Genomic DNA, 26,706 nt, shown 5'->3' with positions numbered 1-26,706 from the left:
GGGCGTGTCTCACTGTAACCAATCACAGGCGCCGGTGGGCGTGGAAAGCAGGGAATACGAGATTGTTTAATGGGCGGCCGGCTTTTTCAAAACAGTAAAAGCCGCCGGAGCAGTGTGAACGCCGTGCAGTGCCGGGGATCGGGGATTGGTGAGTATGAGAGAGGGCTGCTAACTTCAGTCACTTAGGAGATTAGCGGTCACCGGTGAGTCCTTCACTGGTGACCGCTAATCAGGGCGCGACACAGACAGAGCCGCAGCATGACAATGAAGTCGGGTGAAGTTCACCTGAGTTCATTCTGACAGTGCGGCTCTGTCTGTGTCTGCTGTCATCTGCCATTCAGCTCTGCTACATGGCTGTCTGTGTCTGCTGTTAGCGGCCATGTAGCAGAGCTGAACGGCAGATGACATAGTAAAAACGCATCCCTACACAGTACACACGCTTGGCAAGTCAATAAATAAAAAAAAAAAAAAGGTGCCCAATGCATACGTCACAGAACACATGAGCTAAAGGATCGCACATAAAATTGACCAATTTAACATAGACTACTCACGCAAGTGTGACAGCAAATTAACGACCAACGTGCAATCTCATAAGATCCCGTATGCAACCTGGGCGTGTCACATCGCAAATGCGATTGTACAACTAATTGCAACGTGTAAAGTGGGCTTTAGCCATGTGAAGTAGTATGGCGTCCAGGCACCATAGCCACAAACAAAGAACATGATTTTAGGTGATGGCATCAGTACCTGTAGAAACAGCTCTGCCTCAATGCACATAGCAGAGCGTAAAATAAGGGCAGCTGAAGAACTTTGGTCAAAACTTAAACTGATCATAGTTTTGGAGATTCCTGGAATTTGCTTTGACTAAAAAGCACTTGACTTAGGGGGGCTTTACACGTTGCGACATCGCTTCCGAAATATCGTCGGGGTCACGTCGTTAGTGACGCACATCCGGCGACGGTAACGACATTGCAACGTGTAAATCATAGATGCGCCGTTAAACGATCGCAAAAGCGTCGAAAATCGGTGATCTGTGTATCGTCGGTCATTTTCATAATATCGGGTTGACCGCAGGTACGATGTTGTTTGTCGCTCCTGCGGCAGCACACATCACTGTGTGTAAACCCGCAGGAGCGACAAACATCTCCTTACCTGCGTCCCGACGGCAGTGCGGAAGGGAGAAGGTAGGCGGGATGTTATGTCCCACTCCTCTCCGCCCCTCCGCTTCTATTGGCCGGCCGATTAGTGACGTCGCGGTGATGCCGAACGTACCTCCCCCTTGAAGGAGGGATTGTTCGGCAGTCACAGCGACATCGCCGAGCAGGTATGTGCGTGTGAAGCTGCCGTAGCGATAATGTTCGCTACGGCAGCAATCACCACATATCGCATGTGCGACGGGGGCGGGTGCTATCGCGCTCGGCTTCGCTAGCCAATGCTAGCGATGTCGCAACGTGTAAAGTACCCCTTAGAATCTTCGCGTAACATTGATGTCCCTGCACTTTCCCGCCTCCCCTTCTTGGCAGCCAACGGTCTTTGTGCGCACTCTGAAGTGTTCCCTAGCCTATGGTTGAGAGGCACTGGGTATTTATGGTACCTTCCCCTATAGAGAGGTGCCTGAGCAATTAGGTTCCTGGAATGTCAGTTTCTGCTAGAACTCCAGCCTGTTCCCTGCTTACTGGCAATCTGTTTGTGTCTGTAGCTCCAGTCCCTCAGTCTCCAGTCCTAAACAAAAGCTGAAGGGAAAAAGCACAATAGGGTCTTACACAAGGTACATATAAGAGTTATAAGGGAATGTGCTCACCTTATTGGGTTATGTGTTACACAACCAGAGTTAAAGCATGTAATCAGCTGCTGCAGAGTCCATGCGCTTAAAAAGCCGAAGCAGATCAGGAGCAAAGTTGATGTGGAACTATTACTGCGCTGCTGAAGATATGACATAGATACAGGAAAACTGAATTAAGGTGGTTTTATTCAACACATTTCAAAGTGTTACCCCACTTCTTCATCAGGAAATTGGTGTAATATTTTTGGATTTCCTGATGAAGAAGTGGTCTCTAGTCCTGACTCCATCCTGTCTGTCTCCTGTGCCAGGACGTCCTGTCTATCCCTGTACTTGAACCCATCTTGCCTGCCTCCTGTACCTGTCCATCCAACCTATCTTGTGAATTAGTCTGTCCAGTCAGCCTCCACTACCTGCTCTGTCCTGCCTGCCACCTGTACCTATGATCCTTGAGTCAGCTGGTGCAGTGCCAGTGACTGCCCTGAATTGGAACCCGGTGCCTACTGACACCCCAACCCATCTTCACCATCAAATGCTCTGATGAAAATCCACTAGGCACCTAATCACACCCCTCTAGGGTAAGGGCGGCTTTGCACGTTGCGACATTGCACGTGCGATGTCGATGGGGTCAAATTGAAAGTGACGCACATCCGGCGTCGCAGTCGATATCGCAACGTGGAAATCCTTTTTGATACGATGAACGAGCGCAAAAGCGTCGTTATCGTATCATCGCTGCAGCCTCCGACATTTCCATAATGCCGATGCAGCGACAGGTGCGATGTTGTTCCTCGTTCCTGCGGCAGCACACATCGCTGTGTGTAAAGCCGCGGGAGCTAGGAACTTCACCTTACCTGCCGCCGGCTGCAATGAGAAGGACGGAGGTGGGCAGGATGTTTACATCCTGCTCATCTCCGCCCCTCCACTTCAATTGGCCGCCTGCCGTGTGACGTCGCTGTGACGCCGCACGACCCGCCCCCTTAGGAAGGAGGCGGGTCGCCGGCCAGAGGGACGTCGCACGGCAGGTATGTGCGTGTGAAACTGCCGTAGCGATAATAATCGCTACGGCAGCTTTCACTAGTTATTGCACGTGCGACGGGGGCGGGACTATGTCGCAGCGTGCAAAGCCCGCCTAAGCCCGACCATTGTGCAGTGTGTCTACACCCGCTAGCATAACGATCCATGTGACCAATAACGCACTACTTCATTGTACCCCATAGCAAGAGCTGGAGTAATGAATTAGACTTCACAGCTCGACTGATGAATTTAGGTTTGTATAAAACACATGTCCAAACACATAGTACCAACTGGAGGAGGTCTATTAATCTAGGGCTGTTATTTTATGCTTTGGGCCTTTTCTCCTTAAATTAAGAATGAGAATGAATACTTAGTAAATAGTAAAATTTACTTTGCTGGTCTCATTTCTGTATGAGAATATATTGTATATGAACGTAGGGTTTTTTTCTTCTCCAGCTACAGAGGCTATGACTGTAGAAACAACCTGTTCTACACTCAGACTGGCGAGGTGGTGTACCATGTGGCAGCAGTGGCCGTGGTGTATAACAGGCTGCAGCATTCCCAAAGACTGTACCTGGGTCACGATGATGACATCCTCAGTCTGGCCATTCATCCGGTGAAAGATTATGTAGCGACTGGCCAGGTAAGATAATGGCTTCTACACTTTATATAGCTGTATATTATTTTTCTTTTGTCCCATAGTGTTCCTTAGTAGGTAGACAGTTCTCTGTAGATGTGAAAAAATGTTGAAATTATATATCACTAAATATGTCTAAGTGAAGTATTGTGCACCGAAAGGAAAAGGAAAAGGCCAGACGTAGCAAGAAGGTCGTGCCCATTGTGCTCCCTTGACGCGACCGCACACCGCAGTGGCAATTAATTGCTGCAGTTCGGTGGTTTAATATGCAATCACTTGACTTTGAAGGAGAACAGATGTTTCTCCCGCAAACCCAAGCAGCGAATTATAATTGACGCACAGTTTTTATAGAGAAACAGCTGTTCTCTTTCCAAATTTAAGTGATTGCACAATAAACAATCACCAATTGATGAGCTTGCCGGTCACTGCACCACGGGTGTGAACTGGCTGCTTCATCTGGCCTCACCTAAGAATCTGAGTTACTCAATACGAAAATTGATCCCAGCAGGTGCACGTTAGTTGAAAAAATGTGTGGACACAAACAGAGGTAGCTTCACCCGTGCCAGCTATGCAAGAGTTACTGGGTTTATTCGGAAATGGTTCAAATTGCTTGTGAAAACAAGCAACGTTACAATTTACCGTATTTTTCGGACCATAAGACGCACTTTTTTTCCTCCAAATGTTGGGGGAAAGTGGGGGGTGCGTCTTATAGTCTGACTGTGGCGGCGGGGAATGAGGGTGCTGCGGTGGAGCGGGTCATCGGGGGCACGAGCAGGCTGTAGCAGCCTGCCGTGACCACGTGGGCCCGCTCATTTAATATGCACGCCCATCCTCCCGCCCATCTGAACCCGGCGCTGACAGGTGGGCGGGGTGATGGGCAGGGATAAACAGCCGGCCCGCATGATCACCCCTGGCAATTGCAGCCTGGAGTGATCATGTGCGGCTGTATTCACTGCCCCCCGCGCATCATCATCAGTGCGGGGGGTAGTGAATCAGTACACATTACTCACCGTTCCCCTGCAGCATCGCGATCTCCTGTCTGTGCCGGTCAGCTGACTTGCGTGGAGACTAGCTGCGCGCACAGCGATGACGTCATCGCTGTGCGCACGTGTCCACGCTGCCGGCACAGACCACCGGAGGACATTGCGATGCTGCAGGGGAACGGGGACGGCTCCACTCAGCGGCGCTGCCGCTGACATAGATGGTAAGAGGAGTGGTGCTGCAGGGAGAGAGGTGAGGTAAGGTGAGTATGAACGTTTATTTTTTTTTATGTGCCACAGGATGCGGCCATACACCAGGATGAGGGTATATATCAGGATAGGGGTATATTATGAGCAGCATGGGGAGTATATGAGCAGGATGAGAGTATATAGCAGCATGGGGAGTATATGAGCAGCATGGGCAGTATAAGAGCAGCATGGGGAGTATATGAGCAGGATTAGGGTATATAGCAGCATGGGGAATATATGAGCAGGATGAGGGTATATAGCAGCATGGGGAGTAGATGAGCAGCATGGGGAGTATATGAGCAGGATGAGGGTATATAGCAGCATGGGGAGTATATGAGCAGGATGAGGGTATATAGCAGCATGGGGAGTATATGAGCAGCATGGGGAGTATATGAGCAGGATGAGGGTATATGAGCAGCATGGGGATTATATGAGCAGGATGAGGGTATATAGCAGCATGGGGAGTATTTGAGCAGGATGAGGGTATATAGCAGCATGGGGAGTATATGACCAGCATGGGGAGTATATGAGCAGGCTGGGTAGTATATGAGCAGGACATTACCCCATAACAGTGTCAGCAGCAGATCCTCGCCCCATAAGTGTGTCATGACCACATTTTTTGCTTAAAATTTTATTTTCCTATTTTCCTCCTCTTAAACCAGGGTGCGTCTTATGGTCAGGTGCGTCTTATAGTCCAAAAAATACGGTACTTCTTATTAAAAATCCTCTCTATTCTAAAGCACGGAGGGATTTCTAATTTGTATCGGTTATCAGCCATCACTGCCGTCTATCAGAGGTGGCTGGATTCCTTAAGCAAAGGGCTTGAGCTTATAAGGTGTTGGCCAAAAGGTGAGTCTTGTCAGCTTCAGAGCCCGTGCAATTCTCCGATGCCATACCCCTATAAGCAAAAGAATAGCCAATACAATAATAGAGACAATAAAACAAAGTTTTATTAATGAATGATTAAAAACAGGATAAAAAAGTGCAAAGTGCACAATAGGACAGCACGACGAGGGACAATAATATCAAAATTTACAAAAATATTTATGAATAGCTCCACATGATGTACCAGAGAATATAGTAATAATCAATCATAAATAGCATAAAATATACACCAAGGTAATATAAATTTTTTTAGAGATACAAAAGCGTAAATCTCATATGCAGCACAAAATTGCACATAAAATATAATATATAATCTAGTAGAAAATGGGGTACGATATGTGAAAAATAATCCCACAGAATTAAATTAAGGTGCAAAACAACAGTACAAAAAAGTTTAAGGTGCAATAATAAAGTGCATTATAGAGATGTTGCCAAATAGGCACTAGTACCTGAATGCAGATGTGTATCAAATTCAATAGATGTTAATAAAGGGAATTACCAGGACAAGAAATCAAATGGAGGCAATAGTTACATGTATGGAAGAAAGGGTTTACCTGAGGTTATATCCCGCTGCCGTGCCGACGCCAAACCAACACGTATTTCGGCACGTGGCCTTCATCAGGGGGGTGTGGTGCATAGGCGAAGTTGTCTCTACCAGCCACATTGGAGCGTGCGCAAGTTCAAGCAATTACGCCTCCCTGCGCTGTCTATACTCAGGAGCACACCATCTTCTCAAAGAAAAAACACAAGACACCACCGTTAAAGGAGGAGAACAAACAGGAGAATGGTGTGTATTGTAATTGTCTACTGAATACGATCAAAGACGATCCTTCTTTATTCAACGTGACTCAATTTAATGATCAAAAAGGACAGTTGCACTCTGAAATGTTAAAGCATGCAAACAATGAATGTAACAATATAGACATGCATTACTGCTTAAGGAAATCTAGGAAAAATGGAGATATTTAGCATACAAAAATGGCCATATTTAGTATCTGCCCAGTAGCCTCGTCAAGGCATATCTTGTTACTGGGAATCTACACTAAACTGAAGCCTCTCTCTGGGTTACAAACCTCCATGTGAACAGGTGTGAAGGAACCTGCACCGCTCCCCATTAGCCACAGGTGATTTTATTCTTCAGTAGCCGGTTCCTTCATGCCCGTTCAAATGGAGGTTTGTAACCGAGAGAGAGGCTTCAGTATAGTGTAGGTTCCTAGTAACGAGATATGCCTTGACGTGGCTACTGGGCAGATAGTAAAAATGGCTGTTCTTAATTTTTCTTAGATTTCCTTAAGCAGTAATGCATGTCTATATTCTTACATTCATTGTTTGAATGTTTTAGTATTTCAGACTGCAACTGTCCTTTTTTTGTTATTCTATGTCATGTTCAGTTTTGCACCCGTTCAGACTGCATTTTGGGAGTGCCATCAGCGGTTTTTGTCTCAATTTAATGGTCAGACGTGAAATTTTCTAATACATGTAGAGCATTCACTGAGTTCATGAATGATGTCAAGTCTACCATCCCAGTCTGGGATACCCTGGGGATACCGAAATATCCAGTAGTCCATTGTGAGTGGACTGTGAATATCGGACCTCCTGTCCTCAGTGTATAAATAATACAGCACAGCATGACATGCAAACACAGATGTATCACAAATAGGTAAAAAGGGAAAAGGGACGCGTCTGCCACTTGAGATTTGGGTCTGAGCCCTGGGCACTGTTAGCCATTAATGTACCTGTACAGAGAAACAATCAACATCTGCTCTAAACAACGTGCTCTCTCTAAAGTGTGGAAACCCAGCTAAAAAAATCGATTTACAATTTTTTCTTTCATCTTTACTCAAAGCATTAAAATGACCTAATTTCAATAATACGCTGAAAGGCAAGGAAGGAAAATAGACGTTCTGTGTATGGAGTTGTGCAAAATATTTCCTAACATAATAAAAATATCCAATTACTGTTTCATTGCTTAAATCATTATGTTTTTATCATCATACTTGTGAATCCATTATAGAAAAAATGAATTATAAATGCATTAAGTTAAATAACACAAAATAATACAGACACCCTCCGCGTGTACAGTCAGTAAATGATGGAGGCCTTTTCAGTCATTATAGGTATGAACGTATTATGTGAATGTTGTCTATTCTTCTGCATTTTGGCCCCAGTCTGGCTCTGGCATTCAGGAGGTATATACAATCCAAATTTTTATTTTCTGTAGAGCTCAGGAATCAGGGTGGGATTGTACTGTACAGGGTGGGATTGTACTGTACAGGGTAGGATTGTACTGTACAGGGTGGGATTATACCGTACAGGGTGGGGTTACACTGTACACAGTGGAATTGTACTGTACACAGTGGGATTGTACTGTACACAGTGCGATTGTACTATACAGGGTGGGATTGTACTGTACAGGGTGGGATTGTACTGTACAGGGTGGGATTATACTGTACAGGGTGTTACACTGTACATTGTGGAATTGTACTGTACAGGTGGGATTGTACTGTACAGGGTGGGATTATACTGTAAAGGGTGGGATTATACAGTGCAGGGTGGGGTTACACTGTACACAGTGGAATTGTACTATACAGGGTGAGATTTTACTGTACAGGGTGGGATTATACAGTACAGGGTGGGGTTACACTACATGGTGGAATTGTACTGTACACAGTGGGATTGTACTGTACAGGGTGGGATTGTACCGTATAGGGTTGGATTATACTATACAGGGTGGGGTTACACTGTACACAGTGGGATTGTATTGTACAGGGTGGGATTATACTGTACAGGGTGGGGTTACACTGTACACAGTGGAATTGTACTATACAGGGTGAGATTGTACTGTACAGGGTGGGATTATACAGTACAGGGTGGGGTTACACTGTAAACGGTGGAATTGTACTGTACACAGTGGGATTGTACTGTACAGGGTGGGATTGTACAGTACAGGGTGGGATTATACAGTACAGGGTGAGGTTACACTGTGCACGGTGGGATTGTACTGTACAGGGTGGGATTGTACAGTACATGGTGGGTTTGTTCTGTACAGGGTGTGATTTTACTATAGCTAATTGTTGAGAAATATTACATTTATCATATTTTATTGTGATTCAGATTGGTCGGGATGCTGCAATTCATTTGTGGGACACGCAGACATTGAAATGTTTGTCACTGTTGAAAGGACAACACCAAAGAGGGGTCTGTGCTCTGGATTTTTCAGGTACTGTGCAACTTTCTTGTACATCGTTTTTCAGTCTTAGGTCTTGTTCACATTTTTTCATAAGACAATCCACAATGCACCCAAGGAATCTGGCACCCGATGGATCTAATTGACTTATAATGGGGGGTGTTGAGTTCAGTTGTACTGTCTGTAGATTTGACAGGAAAAATTGCAAATCTACCTTTGCTGTAAAGCTAGTGGCATCTTCAACTCAGGGTCCAAATTAAAGGGAACCACATAAGCTGCGCCCCAAACCATTTAGTTGTGCATGTAGCCCAGTGAAAGTTAAACCCATAGGCACCTTTATATTGTGATCCCATTGTCTGTATCTTGATAAATCATTTTTGTGGTATCCAAATGACTTAAGTGCAATGGGCGGGAGAATGCACTTATTGAAACTCTGCCTCCACGGTTAATAACATTCTTGCCATCTCCCTGTCTGACATTGCCTTTCATGTTAGGCAGGATATTGTGCTCCTGTGTAGATCAGCGGTCCAATGGGTTCAACTTTCACTCAGCTACAAGTGCATATGAATGGTTTAGGAGAGGTCAAACTTACAGTTTCCCTTTAAAGGGAAGGTATCACGTTTTTTTATTTTTGTATTAAAAATAGTGATTATGAAATCAAGTATTTCTAATTCAAAATGAAAATCGCAGCTTATTTAGTTTTTATTTAATTCTTATTTTACTGGAGGCACTGGGGGCTGCCATGCTGGATTTGCTGTGTGTGTAACGACAGTAACTCATGCCTTTATGGCAGCCCCTGTGCATAGAGAACAGTAGTTGGGATCCGACCCCATGCAATACGTTACAGTGGGCGTCTGCTGTGACCTGGTCGCGCCCCCTGGGTTGTCCAGATCACAGCAGAGGGAGGAGATCAGTGCCATTATTGTGGAGCTCACAGTGTGTGCTGTTTGCTCCACTTTACCTCTGTCAACCGCCGGGATGTGTGAGTACCGCCTCCCCTCCCCCGTTACCGTCTCCGATGACATCCAATCCCTCCGTTCTCCCCAGCCCCTTCTCTGCCCCCGCCCCTCCCCTCGCCGTTACCGTCTCCAATGACACCCCCCTCCCTCCGTTCTCCCAAGCCCCCGCATTGCCCGCTGCCGCAGCTCCCCCAGCTCTGCCTGGTGCCGCAGCTCCCCCAGCTCTGCCCGGCGCCGCAGCTCCCCCCGCTCTGCCCGCCGCTGCTGTGTGTGTGTGTGTGTGGCACAAGGTCCCCATCAGGGGTGGTGTGTGTGTGTGTGGCACAAGGTCCCCATCAGGGGTGATGTGTGTGTGTGTTTGTGTGCGCGCCACTGCATGTGAGTACCTGTGTGTGTACCGGTGATACTGTCTGCAGGGTTGGGTATCTAATCCTATCCTGTGTGATACTGTCTGCATAGCTGTGTATCTAATCTCCTGTGTGATACTGTCTGCTGAGCCGTGTATCTAGTGCTATCCTGTGTGATACTGTCTGCTGAGCTGTGTATCTAATCCTGTCGTGTGATACTGTCTGCTGAGCTGTGTATCTTATCCTCTCCTTTGTGATACTGTCTGCTTAGCTGTGTATCTAATCCTCTCCTGTGTGATACTGTCTGCACGGCTGTGTATCTAATCCTATCCTGTGTGATACTGTCTGCACAGCTGTGTATCTAATCCTATCCTGTGTGATACTGTCTGCACGGCTGTGTATCTAATCCTATCGTGTGATACTGTCTGCACGGCTGTGTATTTAATCCTGTCCTTTGTGATACTGTCTGCTGAGCTGTGTATCTAATCCTATCCTGTGTGATACTGTCTGCAGAGCCGTGTATCTAATCCTATCCTGTGTGATACTGTCTGCAGAGCCGTGTATCTTATCCTATCTTGTGTGATACTCCTGCTGTCTTTGGTGACACTTTAGACATTTGTGGTCATCAACAAAATGGCTCTGCACTGTGTCCCTACATGTCATTCTCTGTTATAAACACTCAGATTAGGAGGGGGGAGGCGACATCACACACAGGAGAGCAGACTCCGCCCACTTTACTGCAGGCTGTAATGTGAGCTTTTTATACAGTCGGATTTCTGTAGGATTTCAGCAGCTGCTCCCCCTAGTGTTTAACAGTGGAAAATATCAAACTTTTTAATTTTTTTTTTTTTAGATTTTGCTCAATTAAAAACAAATAATATTTAAACAAAACATTAAAACATTATTACTTTACATTTTTTCAGTTATTGAAATTTTTTTTTTTTTTTTTTGACGATACATTCCCTTTAAAAGGGAGTTCCGAAGGCAAAAGAAAATTTTATTTAAATCCCTATAAATTTGATGCATTAATCTAAACTATTTTCTAGTATACTTGTATAAAGAAATTCTCTAGCATTCCCTAACTACACTAACTGTTATTCTCTTATTCCTGTTTCATATGTGATGACGATTTGTTTGAGAATCCCAGGGCCCACTCTGTTATCAGGTCAGATCAGATGAGTAATAATCAGCCAGTAACAGAGCGGTGTCTGTGGACGGCATGCAGGGAACTTGCATCGCCCCCGCTGGTGACGTCACTTGTCTCCTGCATTCCTGGTATAACAGATCGAGCACTGTGCAGATTGCAGAATGGACAGCTTAGGGAGGTACAGAGCAGGGATGGACAGACCAGCCCTCAAACGATCGTCATGATGACGTTTCATTTCAGGGAGGAGACAGAGGCTGCGGGCATTGCCACAGACTCTGCCCTCTGATGACACTTAGTTTGAGTATCAAATCTAACAAAATATATGTAATGGGTAGAGTACTTGGAGGGCTAACATATAACCTCAAACCCTAGTTAAAATGTACATTTTTATTGATATTCAGTAAAAATCCCAAATTTACCACAAAAACACAAAGATAACAAACTAGATCAGATAAACCTTGTAATTATTCAATTTTTTAGAGCAACAAGGAAATTGAGGGGAGGTAGGGGTGCTGGTTGACCCTAGATGGAGAGGATATATCCCTACCTGCCAACGGAGGGTATGACACCATAAGTTACTGGGCGCCCCCGTTCCACGTCGACTTTCCCTCTCCCTGACCTGATATAAGAGTTGATAGGGAAGGTCCTATTCAATTGGTACAACTGCACATGTAATACAATTAAGCAGTTACATCCCCAAATAATACTTCCCACTCCTGATCCAGAAAAAATACAACCGTAAGAATTAATTCAGAGTGGTGTGACCAATAATATTCTTACAAAAGGTTTTCTGAAACCAGTCTTTGAGTAACATCCGTATAATATGTCACAGAGCTCATATCAATATGCTCTTGACATATTCTATAAAGGTTTTACAGAAAATAAGACCACCACTCCAGGATCATTTTAGGTAGATATATCAGATAGCATCTATCCTAATCAAAATAACAGATAATTAGGGAGGGAAAAGATAAACCACTTCCCTGAAAAAGCAGGTATTCAGGCCTGCCTGGCCTCAACGCGTTTCTCCTCCCCCGTCAGAGGCTCACCAGCAGGCTAAGGGAAGACGGTATTGAGTCCTGTTTAATAACGATTCATGGTACAGCCATGAATCGTTATTAAACAGGACTCACTGTTTGCGAATATTAAAACTATATATAAATATATATAAATATTAAAACTATTTGCGAATATTCGATGCACAAAGTAAGTCTATGGGAAACCCGAATAGTTGACGAATAGCAACTATTTGGGCTTCCCATAGACTTATATTACGCATCGAATATTCGCATAGCGGCAACCCATATTCACAAAGCCGAATATTGCCGAATATTTGTGATGTTCGATCATCCCTACTAGTTATTATCCCCTTATGTTGCCTTCATATAGGCCATTAATCAGATCAGGATGTTCAGTTGTGCATTCTGCCTTTCTACCTGGACATTTCTGATAGACATTATATACAGAGGGCGTTTGTCCTGAGCCATATGTAGCATGTACTGATAATATCTCAATATCGGCTTTTTGTCTTCCAGCTGATGGTAAATGTTTGGTGTCTGTTGGCTTGGATGATAACCACACAATCGTGTTCTGGGACTGGAAAAAAGGGGAGAAAATTGCAACAACGCGGTACATTACTCCTCCTATTGTAACCTGCCATCTTGTATTATATAGTATTATGACTTTTCTTTTTGTGTGAATCACATATTCAAAATTGTTCTAAAGTTGAGTTTATGTGCAAAATATTATTCAGCAATGATAATGAAATATATATAAGACTTTCGTCTTTCTGCGAATCACTGTGCTCTTTTCATTGCAGAGGCCACAAAGATAAAATATTTGTTGTGAAATGTAACCCACATCACAGTGATAAGATGGTGACTGTGGGCATAAAGCACATCAAGTTCTGGCAACAAACAGGTAATGGTCATTACTCAAATAATCCGCCATGTGCAGCATTAAAGGAGCTGTCCACTACTCTGACTGCCCCTTCTCAATCAACATGTTTCCCCTAAGTAAAAAAAAATCTATACTCACTTCTGCTACCGGCACCATTCCAACAGTGCCGCCATTGGTTCACCCAGGGATCACATAACATTGTGATATCACACAATCTCTGTGGCCAATCACTTGTTTCTTAACTGTCCCCTCTTTCAGAAGTAATTGACATCCCGAGGAAGTGAGAGCTGCGTCTTTCTCCGGATGTCTGATTTGTCTAAAGGAGGGAATAAAGAAGTGGCTGCTGATTAGCCACAGGGATTGCATGACATAACAATGTTATGCAACCCCCGGGTGAGCCATTGCTGACACTGCTGGAACAGCACCAGAGATGAGTGTAGGTGGTCTTATTTTACTTGAAGGGAGCACAGTGATTGAAAAGGGGTTGTCCGACTAGTGGACAACCTTTTTAAATATCACTGATTAGTGTTGTGTACGGTGTATGAAGCATTCCCACCAGACTGCTGCTTCTACACAGTCTATACTGCCTGTAGGGTTGACTATACTTAGTACAATGATAGTATGACCATATAATACTTTGTGTTACTTACATCTGATCCAATTATCAAATGAAAGGGAACCTGTCAGTAGGTTTTTTTCTGCTAAACCACCACCAGTAGATGGTGATTAGTGCTCTAGCTTTCTAAATATGTAATTTTGTAAAATAAGCTAATTAATCAGTGGACACAATGTTTGGAAATTATTGCAGTCAAGGAGTTGGAGCCGTTCAGCAAGGGAGTCAGGGCGCACCATGCCCTAATCCACCCAAGACTTCATTTCTGTCTCTAGAGGACAAAGACCATCATCTCCAGCTTGTCTAAATCCTTCTTCTGACAGGCCGGTGATATCCAGCTCAGTGGCTTATAAGCCAATGAAGTCTGGGCAAGTACACTCTACGATGCTGAGCATGCTTGACATGACAATTTTCCCCCGGGTCTTTAATTAAGCCTTAAGCCCGCTACACACGCTTCAATATATCTCACAATCCGTCGTTGGGGTCAAGTTGTAAGTGACGCACATCCGGCATCGTTTGTGAGGTATCTGCGTGTGACATCTACGTGCGATCAGGATTGAACGCAAAACCGTTGATCGCAAACACATCGTATCTTTGTCTAGAATTGAGCGTTTTGTTGCACGAACCTAATCAATTGTAACGTGTGACATCCCTCATACGATTTTGGTGTCTGATGCTATGTGCGCAGGTGTGCGCTCTGCACCGCAGCTTAAAAAAGGTCCGCTTCAGAGCGCAGCTGAAAAGCTGCGTTCTGAAGCGCCTCACAATGTCTGTCATTCACTAATCTCTGTCAGTCAGTCACTATCTCTGTCCCTCACTCTCTGTCCATGTCAGTCTATCCTCCTCTCTCATATACTCACCGATCCCCGATCCCCGGCGCTGCACGGCATTCACACTGCTCCGGCGGCTTTTACTGTTTTGGAAAAGCCGGCCGCCCATTAAACAATCTCATATTCCCTGCTATCCCCGCCCACCGGCGCCTATGATTGGTTACAGTGAGACACGCCCCCACGCTGAGTGACAGGTGTCACACTGCACCCAATCACAGCAGCCGGTGGGCGTGTCTATACTGTGTAGTGAAATAAATAATTAAATAATTTAAAAAAACGGCGCGCGGTCCCCCCCAATTTTAAAACCAGCCAGATAAAGCCATACGGCTGAAGGCTGGTATTCTCAGGATGGGGAGCTCCACGTTATGGGGAGCCCCCCAGCCTAACAATATCAGCCAACAGCCGCCCAGAATTGCCGCATACATTAGATGCGACAGTTCTGGGACTGTACCCGGCTCTTCCCGATTTACCCTGGTGCGTTGGCAAATCGGGGTAATAAGGAGTTATTGGCAGCCCATAGCTGCCAATAAGTCCTAGATTAATCATGTCAGGCGTCTCCCCGAGATTCCTTCCATGATTAATCTGTACATTACAGTAAATAAACACACACACCCGAAAAAATCATTTATTAGAAATAAAAAACACAAACACATTCCCTGGTTAACCACTTTAATCAGCCCCAAAAAGCCCTCCATGTCCGGCGTACTCCAGGATGCTCCAGCGTCGCTTCCAGCGCTGCTGCATGGAGGTGACCGGAGCTGCAGAATACACCGCCGCTCCTGTCACCTCCACGCAGCAAGTGCAGACAGCCGCGCGATCAGCTGAGCTGTCACTGAGGTTACCCGCGGCCACCGCTGGATCCAGTGACAGCGGGTAACCTCAGTGACAGCTCAGCTGATCGCGCGGCTGTCTTCATTAGCTGTGTAGAGGTGACTGGAGCGGCGGTGTCTGCTGCAGCTCCGGTCACCTCCATGCAGCAGCGCTGGAAGCGACGCTGGAGCATCCTGGATTACGCCGGACATGGAGGGCTTTTTTGGGCTGATTAAAGTGGTTAACCAGGGTATATGTTAGTGTTTTTTATTTCTAATAAAGGATTTTTTCGGGTGTGTGTGTTTATTTACTGTAATTTACAGATTAATCATGGAAGGTGTCTCATAGACGCCTGACATGATTAATCTAGGATTTAGTGGCAGCTATGGGCTGCCATTAACTCCTTATTACCCCGATTTGCCAACGCACCAGGGTAAATCGGGAAGAGCCGGGTACAGTCCCAGAACTGTCGCATCTAATGTATGCGGCAATTCTGGGCGGCTGTTGGCTGATATTGTTAGGCTGGGGGGCTCCCCATAACGTGGAGCTCCCCATCCTGAGAATACCAGCCTTCAGCCGTATGGCTTTATTTGGCTGGTTTTAAAATTGGGGGGGACCGCGCGCCGTTTTTTTTAATTATTTAATTATTTATTTCACTACACAGTATAGACACGCCCACCGGCTGCTGTGATTGGGTGCAGTGTGACACCTGTCACTCAGCGTGGGGGCGTGTCTCACTGTAACCAATCATAGGCGCCGGTGGGCGGGGATAGCAGGGAATACGAGATTGTTTAATGGGCGGCCGGCTTTTCCAAAACAGTAAAAGCCGCCGGAGCAGTGTGAATGCCGTGCAGCGCCGGGGATCGGTGAGTATGAGAGAGGGCTGCTCAATCAGTTACTGAGGAGTTTAGCGGTCACCGGTGAGTCCTTCACTGGTGACCGCTAATCAGGACGCGACACACACAGAGCTGGGATGACAATGAAGTCGGGTGAAGTTCACCCGAGTTCATTCTGACAGTGCGGCTCTGTCTGTGTCTGCTGTCATCTGCCATTCAGCTCTGCTACATGGCTGTCTGTGTCTGCTGTCAGCGGCCATGTAGCAGAGCTGAATGGCAGATGACATAGTAAAAACGCATCCCTACACATTACACACGCTTCTCAAGTCAATAAATAAAAAAAAAAAAGGTGCCCAATGCATACGTCACAGAACACATGATCTAGAGGATCGCACACAAAATTGATCAATTTAACATAGACTACTAACGCAAGTGTGACAGCAAATGAACGACCTACGTGCAATCTCATAAGATCCCGTATGCAACCTGGGCGTGTCACATCGCAAATGCGATTGTACAACTAATTGCAACGTGTAAAGCAGGCTTTATTGGACTCAGTGGAGCGGCCCTTTCTATTTGTTTGTCTCCAAAAATTTGCATTTGGTCCTAGGTTTTGCAAACGGGTACACATGTTATACGTAGCCCCAACAGCTCGGGTTGTGATAAATATCTCATTAATGACCTTTTTATTAAGAAGAGGGACACGTCAAGGCTGTCTTCTCTCACCACTTGTGTTTTACCTTAACATTGAAGGCTTGGTAATAAGAATACGGTTCTCTCCATTAATTAAAGACCTATCCATATTGTATCGGACTGACCCTATTAGGTATATGCAGATGATATGATCACTTTCTAGGACCAAGGTGAAGATACCTTGCCCCATGTCATCTCTATTTTTAACAGATTTAGTAGTTTCTCTGGCCTTTCTGTAAACTGGTGTAAATCAGCATTAATGCCCCTCAGTCGTGGTTCTACCAGGCACTTAGAACCATTATCACCTTTGCCTATAGTAAGTCATTTTAAATACTTAGTGATAAATATTTAAACAGCCAGCATAAATTACCTTTCCTCTTCTCTTACTTGATTATGCTAAACTTAAATTCACTTTATGGGATAAGTTACATTTACCAGTACCAGTATGTATAAACCTCATTTAAATGATACTGCTTTCGAAATTCATTAATACAGCATAGTGCGAAACTGGTTTCTAAAACTTCTTTCACAACCCTTAACTCATTGATCTCCACATTTATATGGCAGATAGTTTCAGTTGGGTCTAGACTATCTGCCATTCAGAGTACAATAAAAATAGGAGGAACAGTCTTATCCAATTATTTTCTTTATTACCCGACAGGCCAATTTAGGGCGCTAAACAGCTGGATGCGAGGTGAACAATTACCCAACTCAGAAAGCGATCTAACTCAGGCAGCAAAAACTAATTGCTTATTGAGTTTTTTGGAATTATCCAATGTTTCCACCCCCAAAATGCTACCTATGCTTAAACTGGTACTCCTGATTTGGAGACAGGTAAAAATGATGATTAACTTCAAACAATATATAGTTGAAATGCCTTTATGGCAAAATCTATACTTCCCATCATTAAAATCCCTCCCATCCTCTTAATTCTGGAACACCCAAAATGTCACCTCACTAAGCGACTGCTATAACCAAAATATATTGTTATCTTTTGAACAAATTCAATCCCAATATAACATTCCAACATTTTAGATATATATAGGTCAGGTTGGCGCTCCAACCTCAACTGCACGGTCAAGACAAGAAATATATATCGGATTTGCCTTGATAGGAGTCCTTAAATAGTAAGGCCCACAGGGCCTCATTGCCACCCTGTAGACATACAGTTAGGTCCAGAAATATTTGGACAGTGACACAAGTTTTGTTATTTTAGCTGTTTACAAAAACATGTTCAGAAATACAATTATATATATAATATGGGCTGAAAGTGCACACTCCCAGCTGCAATATGACAGTTTTCACATCCAAATCGGAGAAAGGGTTTAGGAATCATAGCTCTGTAATGCATAGCCTCCTCTTTTTCAAGGGACCAAAAGTAATTGGACAAGGGACTCTAAGGGCTGCAATTAACTCTGAAGGCGTCTCCCTCGTTAACCTGTAATCAATGAAGTAGTTAAAAGGTCTGGGGTTGATTACAGGTGTGTGGTTTTGCATTTGGAAGCTGTTGCTGTGACCAGACAACATGCGGTCTAAGGAACTCTCAATTGAGGTGAAGCAGAACATCCCGAGGCTGAAAAAAAAGAAAAAATCCATCAGAGAGATAGCAGACATGCTTGGAGTAGCAAAATCAACAGTCGGGTACATTCTGAGAAAAAAGGAATTGACTGGTGAGCTTGGGAACTCAAAAAGACCTGGGCGTCCACGGATGACAACAGTGGTGGATGATCGGCGCATACTTTCTTTGGTGAAGAAGAACCCGTTCACAACATCAACTGAAGTCCAGAACACTCTCAGTGAAGTAGGTGTATCTGTCTCTAAGTCAACAGTAAAGAGAAGACTCCATGAAAGTAAATACAAAGGGTTCACATCTAGATGCAAACCATTCATCAATTCCAAAAATAGACAGGCCAGAGTTAAATTTGCTGAAAAACACCTCATGAAGCCAGCTCAGTTCTGGAAAAGTATTCTATGGACAGATGAGACAAAGATCAACCTGTACCAGAATGATGGGAAGAAAAAAGTTTGGAGAAGAAAGGGAACGGCACATGATCCAAGGCACACCACATCCTCTGTAAAACATGGTGGAGGCAACGTGATGGCATGGGCATGCATGGCTTTCAATGGCACTGGGTCACTTGTGTTTATTGATGACATAACAGCAGACAAGAGTAGCCGGATGAATTCTGAAGTGTACTGGGATATACTTTCAGCCCAGATTCAGCCAAATGCCGCAAAGTTGATCGGACGGCGCTTCATAGTACAGATGGACAATGACCCCAAGCATACAGCCAAAGCTACCCAGGAGTTCATGAGTGCAAAAAAGTGGAACATTCTGCAATGGCCAAGTCAATCACCAGATCTTAACCCAATTGAGCATGCATTTCACTTGCTCAAATCCAGACTTAAGACGGAAAGACCCACAAACAAGCAAGACCTGAAGGCTGCGGCTGTAAAGGCCTGGCAAAGCATTAAGAAGGAGGAAACCCAGCGTTTGGTGATGTCCATGGGTTCCAGACTTAAGGCAGTGATTGCCTCCAAAGGATTCGCAACAAAATATTGAAAATAAAAATATTTTGTTTGGGTTTGGTTTATTTGTCCAATTACTTTTGACCTCCTAAAATGTGGAGTGTTTGTAAAGAAATGTGTACGATTCCTACAATTTCTATCAGATATTTTTGTTCAAACCTTCAAATTAAACGTTACAATCTGCACTTGAATTCTGTTGTAGAGGTTTCATTTCAAATCCAATGTGGTGGCATGCAGAGCCCAACTCGCGAAAATTGTGTCACTGTCCAAATATTTCTGGACCTAACTGTATATCTATTCAATTGCGTCAGTTCCCTTGAACGTAAAAGATAAATGAGAACAACTTATTCCTACCATTCAAGATATAAATATCTTTCAATCTTCAAAATGATTCAACTTTACATTATCCAACAATTCTATTTGACCCCATCAAAGTTCTATCAAATGGACTGACTGACGCCTTTTCACACTCCTGACACAGATGCTTGGCATATGATATGGTGATGCGCGATTATCTTCTCCTTTTGGCAAACGGTGGTGTGCCTTTTATCACCATTATAGCCATTTTTCCACCCTGACCCCAAAATTGTATTACGGTATTTGGCATACTTGAAGAAGATACATGGAGACACCATGTGAGAAACCTTTTTTTCTCACCAGGAATCTGATAGCCTTGCATTGGATGGGCAATTCTCCTCCGACATTACAGTTCTAGATCAGACTAATTAACACATTGATTCCATACGAGAGCGCAGTCTATTATAACAGGGGTTGTCCGCAGAAATTCTCTAAAGTTTGGAATTTCTGGAACTCTTCGCTCCTACCAATATCTTCAAACTTATCTTCATATTTGTAATATAATGAAATTACAACCAAAGTCTAGTTTTTTTATATCCAATTAATTTTTCCTTTTCATTATATAGAAATGACAATAGTAGCAGGATAAATGCCATACCTGAAAATACATTTTACCTTCAACATATTTGGCAGCTGAATGTAATGGTAGTTGTTGTTGAATGTGTTTAAGGTTTTATATTGATGATGCTGATCTATAAAGGTTATATGGGTTCCTAGAATATCAATATTTCATTCCAATCAATAAAATGCAAGTATTACTAGATTTTCAGATGTTCCTGTTCGATGTTTGGTTATATTTCATGGCTATATTCTACAAATGATATTAATATATGATGAAACTTGCTACATGTATCATTCAGCGATAACTTTTTCAATTTCTGGAATTTGTTATGCAACAATTGTCAATAAAATTAGCTGAAAGAAAGAAATTAAACCATGTTGGGCAGGTTTAAGACATGACAACCTTGACTCTTTTCTCCATTATCTGCACAGATGGCATGTGCAGTGATTAAACAGCTTATTTTACAAAATCCTGCCCCTCACCTTATAGATGGACTTGTTTAGAGCGCAAAATAGCTACCGTAATTCAACAGCTACTGCTGGAGGCAAAAAAAAAAAATCCAGACAGGTTTCCAATAACCAATAGATCACACAAGGGCAGTATATCAATCTTTATGGAGAATGTTTTTTGCACACTCATACATATAAAAAAATCAAAAGGGCTTTTCTGAACTTTTTATATAGGTATAATTGCAAAATGCTTGTAAAGAGAAGCAGCCAATAATCGGGCATCCACTGATCTACAAGTTTTCGCTTAGGATAGGTGATGATGACTTAATGATGGGAATAACCTTTAATTTAGAAAAGCCTATATGTGAGGGTGCAAACAGGACATACATACCATAATGTATATACAGACTGTGTCATCTAAATAAATAGATTTTGTCATACTGTCAAAACTTTTCTTGGCAGGTGGTGGATTTACTTCAAAAAGGGGAACTTTTGGAACTGTTGGAAAACTAGAGACAATGATGTGTGTTTCATATGGACGGACAGAAGAATTAGTGTTTTCTGGAGCAGCGACGGGAGATATTTATGTTTGGAAAGACGTCCTTCTGCTTAAAACCATTAAAGCCCATGATGGACCTGTATTTGCCATGTACGCATTGGATAAGGTGATAACATCTTTATACGTATTGTGGTTATGATCGTATAGCAGAAGAGAGCATATAAAATAAGTGAAAGAGGACCTGTCGCCTCTCCTCACATATCTACAACATACGCCTAGTGCACTTGTCTTGGCCATGATATAACAATTGTGAGGCATTATTTTCTATGACTCTGCATTGTGCCTGTTACACTCGCCACTGGAGATGGTGAAGTGGCGAGCTAAAGTGAACCCACTGGGTCACAAGGGGACCCCGGACCTACCCTTTTAGAGGTAGGGGCTTGACTAAGCACCCACTGCGAGGTTGGATGCTAGGTGCTACTCCCAGGGCAGGGGCTGGGACTGCTTCAGCTGACCCCAGGGCAAGGATGGGCACAAGAGCAGACAGGCAGTAGCAGGTGGCATGGTCAGGATAGACAGGCAGAGTCACAGGTGTGGCGTAAGCCACCGGGGTAGCTGAGGCTAGAGGCATGGCCAGGGTGGACAGGCAAAGTCTCTGGCATGGCGTGAGCCACCGGGGTAGCTGAGGCTGGAAGCACGGCCAGGAGGGATAGGCACAGTCTCTGGTGTGGCATAAGCCACTACGGTAGCTGAGGGAAATAGTACACTGTAAGGCACAGCAGACAGGGGTACCTGACAACTAACTGGCTAGGGCACAGGAACTCTAGCTAACTAACCACGTTGATCAGGCAACTCCCCTAGTTTGAGCTGGTCTTATGTACCTAGTGCCTCTCAGCGATAGGCTGAGAGCCACTTCCTGGGAGTGATGCACTGGCCCTTTAAGAAAGGAGTTGTGGTGGGCGCACCCCAGGAACACTCGCGGAGGTCCTGTCCTGTTTGCACAGCCCCGGGAGAGGGGAGCAGGGAGCGCACACGTGGAGGAGGAATACGCCAGGACACATGTGCAAGCCTGCCGCGGTGAATGTGAAGTATCCTTGCGGGTGGAGGAGAGCGGGGAGCGCAGGTACACCAGGTTCCTTTGCATGCTGGCTGCGTCGATGAGTGGCACGCGTCCCTGCGGGAGGAGGAGAGCAGGGAGCGCAGGAACGCCAGCGGTATAGTGATATTCCTCTGTTATTCCTCCTAGAAATGTGTATATATATTGAATCCTCGGTGTTTACAGTTAGGATTGTCCCTACATATCTTGAAACTGTTCAATCAGTTCGGAGTTTACTCAGTTGCGCTGCAACATGCTCCATTGACAAGGAGTACATTTCCAAGATGATTAACAGAGGAACAGCATAACTGTTACAAGTGTGTCACAGCCTGATGTGATCTCAGGGGGGATCTGACATCAGAAGGTCACAGCATATTGTGGATCATAGATCTGCTTTAGTACCCGCTCGTCGTTTACCATGAGTTGGAGCATATTTAATTCCATCCGACACTGAAGGGGTTAAGGTGTATTTCTGTCTTGCAGAGATCTAACAGGTAGTTGTAATCTCTTCTGCAGCCAATCCCTTCTGTTATAAATATTTGCTCCTCACTCCACCCTATATCAACTATAGCTCAAGCTTTAGCTGTCCGTGCTGAAGGAGCTTGTCTCTGCAGAGCTGTGTAGTTGCGACTGTTGCAGCTGCGAAGCTCCTGTTGAAGAAACCTTGGAGAACTCATAGCTGTCTCTTTGCCCACCTGTTTGCCTTACCTACCTCATGTCATCTTATTGCAGTGGTGAGACTTGGTCTCGCTGGCCATCACTAGTCAGGATGAGTTCAGGGCCAGCAAGGACTTAGGCACGTGATCGGTGACAAGGGGAAGGACCCGTATTGGGACATTAGGGGGTGCAGGGATCAGCCTCAGGGAATGTTAGGAGGTGACCCCACTCCCCTCTCCCTAGACCCAGGGTCCGCCATTGTGTAGTTTCCCTGTTGCACCCAGTGCGTTGCGGCGCCAACTTGGAGTCCCTTCTATACCTGGCGGGACCCCGGTAGTCCCTGCATGACAATAACCCAGCAATCTAAAGATATGATCAAAAATTATTTCATGGGGAATAAAAGTAGTTACTAAAATATTATGTCAAGAGAGGTGCCGTCCTCTTTAACGGAGGGTGTGACTGGTAAAAAATTCACATGAATTATGATATAGAAGTGACTATTGATTTTCTGTTGGTATGTGATTTATGTGCGTGCTATTTGTACAATTCACTTATATAATTATGGCCAGTGTGAACAGCAAAGTGATTTATAGATCAGATTTCAATGGGTACGACTCTTCTATTGACTTTCTAATGGCTCCTGCACATTCAAAGCTGGCACATATTGTCCCAATGATGTGATATTTTTAAGCGAAAATCCTTCCGTGATACAGCAAGCGATGAAACAAACTGCAGTTGTTTTTTGTTTTTTTTCCTTATTTTGTTTGTATTTCTAAGAAAAAAATCTGTCATTTTTATAGAGATGCACACTGGACGGTATGGATCTATAGTGGACTATGTACCTGACCCAATTCTATCTAGTATATAGTGCCATGTTGGCCATAATAAGAATATTTCTTTAAGAATTAAAGGCTATGGGCAGCTTTATTATGAGAAAAAAATGATTATACATATGTCAGTGGTTAAAGTTAACATAGGTTTCAGTTGGCAATCTTTAATTAATTTTTACACTCCGTCCTCCCAATAAGTAGTTGGCATGCTGCTACTAGTCTCAGACTTTTGTTATTTAGGGTTGTCCTTTCCAGTAATAAAAGCAGGTGGTGTAGTCTCTTTGTCTGGGAAGCTGATGACTTCAATAGCTCCATCCACCAGCACAGCTTCATTACTTGACTGATTCCCCATTCATGCACTTTCCTCCCTATCTATAGCCTGGTTTGAGTTCTATCCCTGAGAACGTAGATGCCTTCCCCCTTCTCCTCAATACAACTTTTTCTCCTTCCCTACTGCTATATCTAAGGCCTCTTTCACACGTCTGTGTCTCCGGTACGTGTTTGGTCCTTTTCCTCACGTACCGGAGACACGGGCACACGTAGACCCACTAAAATCAATGGGTTTGCGCTCACGTGCGTGTCGTGCCATGGACCGGGTGTACGTGTGGAGCATACGTGTGTCCGTGTGCTCCACACGTCAACATGTCCGTTTTTCTCCGGCACCACGGGTGTAACACGGAATGCAAACGGACCACACGGAGGTGATCCGTGTGACACGCACCGGAGAAAACACACGTGTTTGAGAAAAAAAACCAAACTTTACTCACCTTCAGCTCTCCTGTCTCTGCCGCTGCTGTCACTTGCTTCCGACCACCGCTCATTATGCTCATTGAATATTCACTTCACTGTGGCCGTAAGCTGCAGCAGCGGAGACTGAAGATTGGCACCACGGACAGCGAAGCCAGGGACAGGTGAGCAGAACGTTCCCGTTCTCCGTGTGTTATCACGGATAACACATGGAGAACACACGTGTGCCATAAACACTGCTCACGCAGGGCAATACGCACCTTTGACACGTCCATGAAAGACGTGCGTGATTTTCACGAACGTGTGAAAGAGGCCTAACACTGAGAGAAGGGTTGTTGAGTACAGAGAAAGCTGTCTGAGATACGAACAGAGCTTGGATGGATTTGGGTCCGAAATTCCAGACCACCGGCGAAGAACATGCTTTCTGCAGAAGTGAAATAGAAAGAAATTTTCAATGAAAACTATTTAGAAACTTTTGATTTTTCATTTAGGACGCAAATTAATAAAAAAGAAATCTGTTTAAAAAGTTTAAATAGTCCGTAACAAAGTTAATTTTAAAGTTAATTTCAATCAATAGATCTTGGAACAATAATAAGTTCTATAATTGGATGTTTAAAAGAAATGTTCCTGTGCTGAGATAATCTTATATATGTGTCCCTGCTGTGTACTGTGTAATGGCCGTGTCTGACCGTACAGGGACATGGTCTGATCACACCACAGCTCCTCGGTAGCAGAAGACACAAAAGAGTATACAGATATTACAGTACTTTGTGAAGTACAACATTTCCCTGTCTGTTTTTAAAAATGTTTTACATCAAAGAAATAATTAATTGTGATCTTGTGCTGTCCTGTGTGTATACCTTTTTGCTTCCTCCCTGGCCCAGGAGATGTGGTATGATCAGGCCATGTCCCTGTACGGTCAGACACGGCCATTACACAGTACACAGCGGAGACACATTGATAGGATTATTTCAGCTTAGTAACATTTTTTTTAAACACATCCAATTATGGAAATTATAATTATTCCAAGATCTATTGATTAAAATAAACTTTGTTTTTGGGGAAAAACACTTTAAATATAAAGATCCACCAATGCATGTTATTTATTTTGGGCAAATTTGAAGTAGTACATCCATGTACAATTTATTTATTAGGATTTACGAATGTAAATAAAATAAATATTAATTGCAGTATTTTACCATATTTGTATAACCAGTGGCAATTCATGTAACAGGGTTTTGTGACTGGAGGAAAGGACGGGGTGGTGGAGCTCTGGGATGATATGTTTGAAAGGTGCCTAAAGACATATGCCATTAAAAGATCAGCAATTTCTTCTAATTCAAAAGGTAATTATGAATTTAATTTTCTTGAATTTATGAATTTTTCTTTTATTGAAAATGTTATGTTATGGCCATGTGAGGCCTCATCTATATATATAATTGCCTTATTCTGTCTGTCTGTCTGTCTGTCTTGCTCCAAAATTGTGTCCTTACGGTGACACAAAGCTGATTGGCCGCTGGGCTCGCCATGGCCCCGCCCCCCGCACGGATTGGCCGCTCGCCCAGGCTGCGCCCCCACACGGATTGGCCGGCCGCTCGCCCAGGCTCCGCCCCCCCACAGATTGGCCTCTCGCCCCGGCATCCTGCAGGCATTGGCAACTCGGCCACGCCCCGCCTCCCTCACACAATGCACGCTAGCTCTGGCCCCGCCCCCCCCACGCATTCCCCGAACCGACACAGTCACGGAGCCACGACTACCAGGTGAGTACTGTACCCATGGGAGCCCACATCAGCGTACGCCGCCAAACCAGCCGACACATACCCTCACATTACTGGGGCTGGCCGGCGTATGCTGGTGTGGGCTCCCGTGCGAGCGGGGGACGAGATACGCTGGTAACCATGGTAGCATAGTTACCAGCGCATCAAGGTCCTGCAGCGGCGGAACATACACACACGCACACACATAACAGCACACACATCAGATCACACTCACTCTCACACACACCTCACACACACATCACATCGCATCCACATACTCACAACATCCTGGGATATCGCTTGCTTCTCGGCGGCGATACTGTGCTGTGAGCTTCCAGGACCTGCCGGAGGATCACA

General features: G+C 44.5%; 1 protein-coding gene across 3 annotated transcripts in view; it reads left to right on the top strand.

Moving 5' to 3' along the window:
* EML6 (EMAP like 6) overlaps positions 1-26,706 on the top strand; it is a 338,267-nt gene that overhangs the window by 184,707 nt on the left and 126,854 nt on the right. For all 3 annotated transcript variants that reach the window (XM_075339339.1, XM_075339338.1, XM_075339340.1), the window contains exons 14-19: positions 3,251-3,437; positions 8,660-8,765; positions 12,721-12,814; positions 13,005-13,105; positions 21,226-21,428; positions 25,827-25,938. In XM_075339339.1, the coding sequence (XP_075195454.1) occupies positions 3,251-3,437; positions 8,660-8,765; positions 12,721-12,814; positions 13,005-13,105; positions 21,226-21,428; positions 25,827-25,938 (803 nt within the window). The remainder of the gene's footprint in view (positions 1-3,250; positions 3,438-8,659; positions 8,766-12,720; positions 12,815-13,004; positions 13,106-21,225; positions 21,429-25,826; positions 25,939-26,706) is intronic.

This window comes from Anomaloglossus baeobatrachus, chromosome 3 (genome assembly GCF_048569485.1).
Source record: "Anomaloglossus baeobatrachus isolate aAnoBae1 chromosome 3, aAnoBae1.hap1, whole genome shotgun sequence".
Classification (NCBI taxonomy): Eukaryota; Metazoa; Chordata; class Amphibia; order Anura; family Aromobatidae; genus Anomaloglossus; species Anomaloglossus baeobatrachus.
Note: the sequence above shows the minus strand (reverse complement) of the source record. Positions and strands in the feature narration are given on the sequence as shown.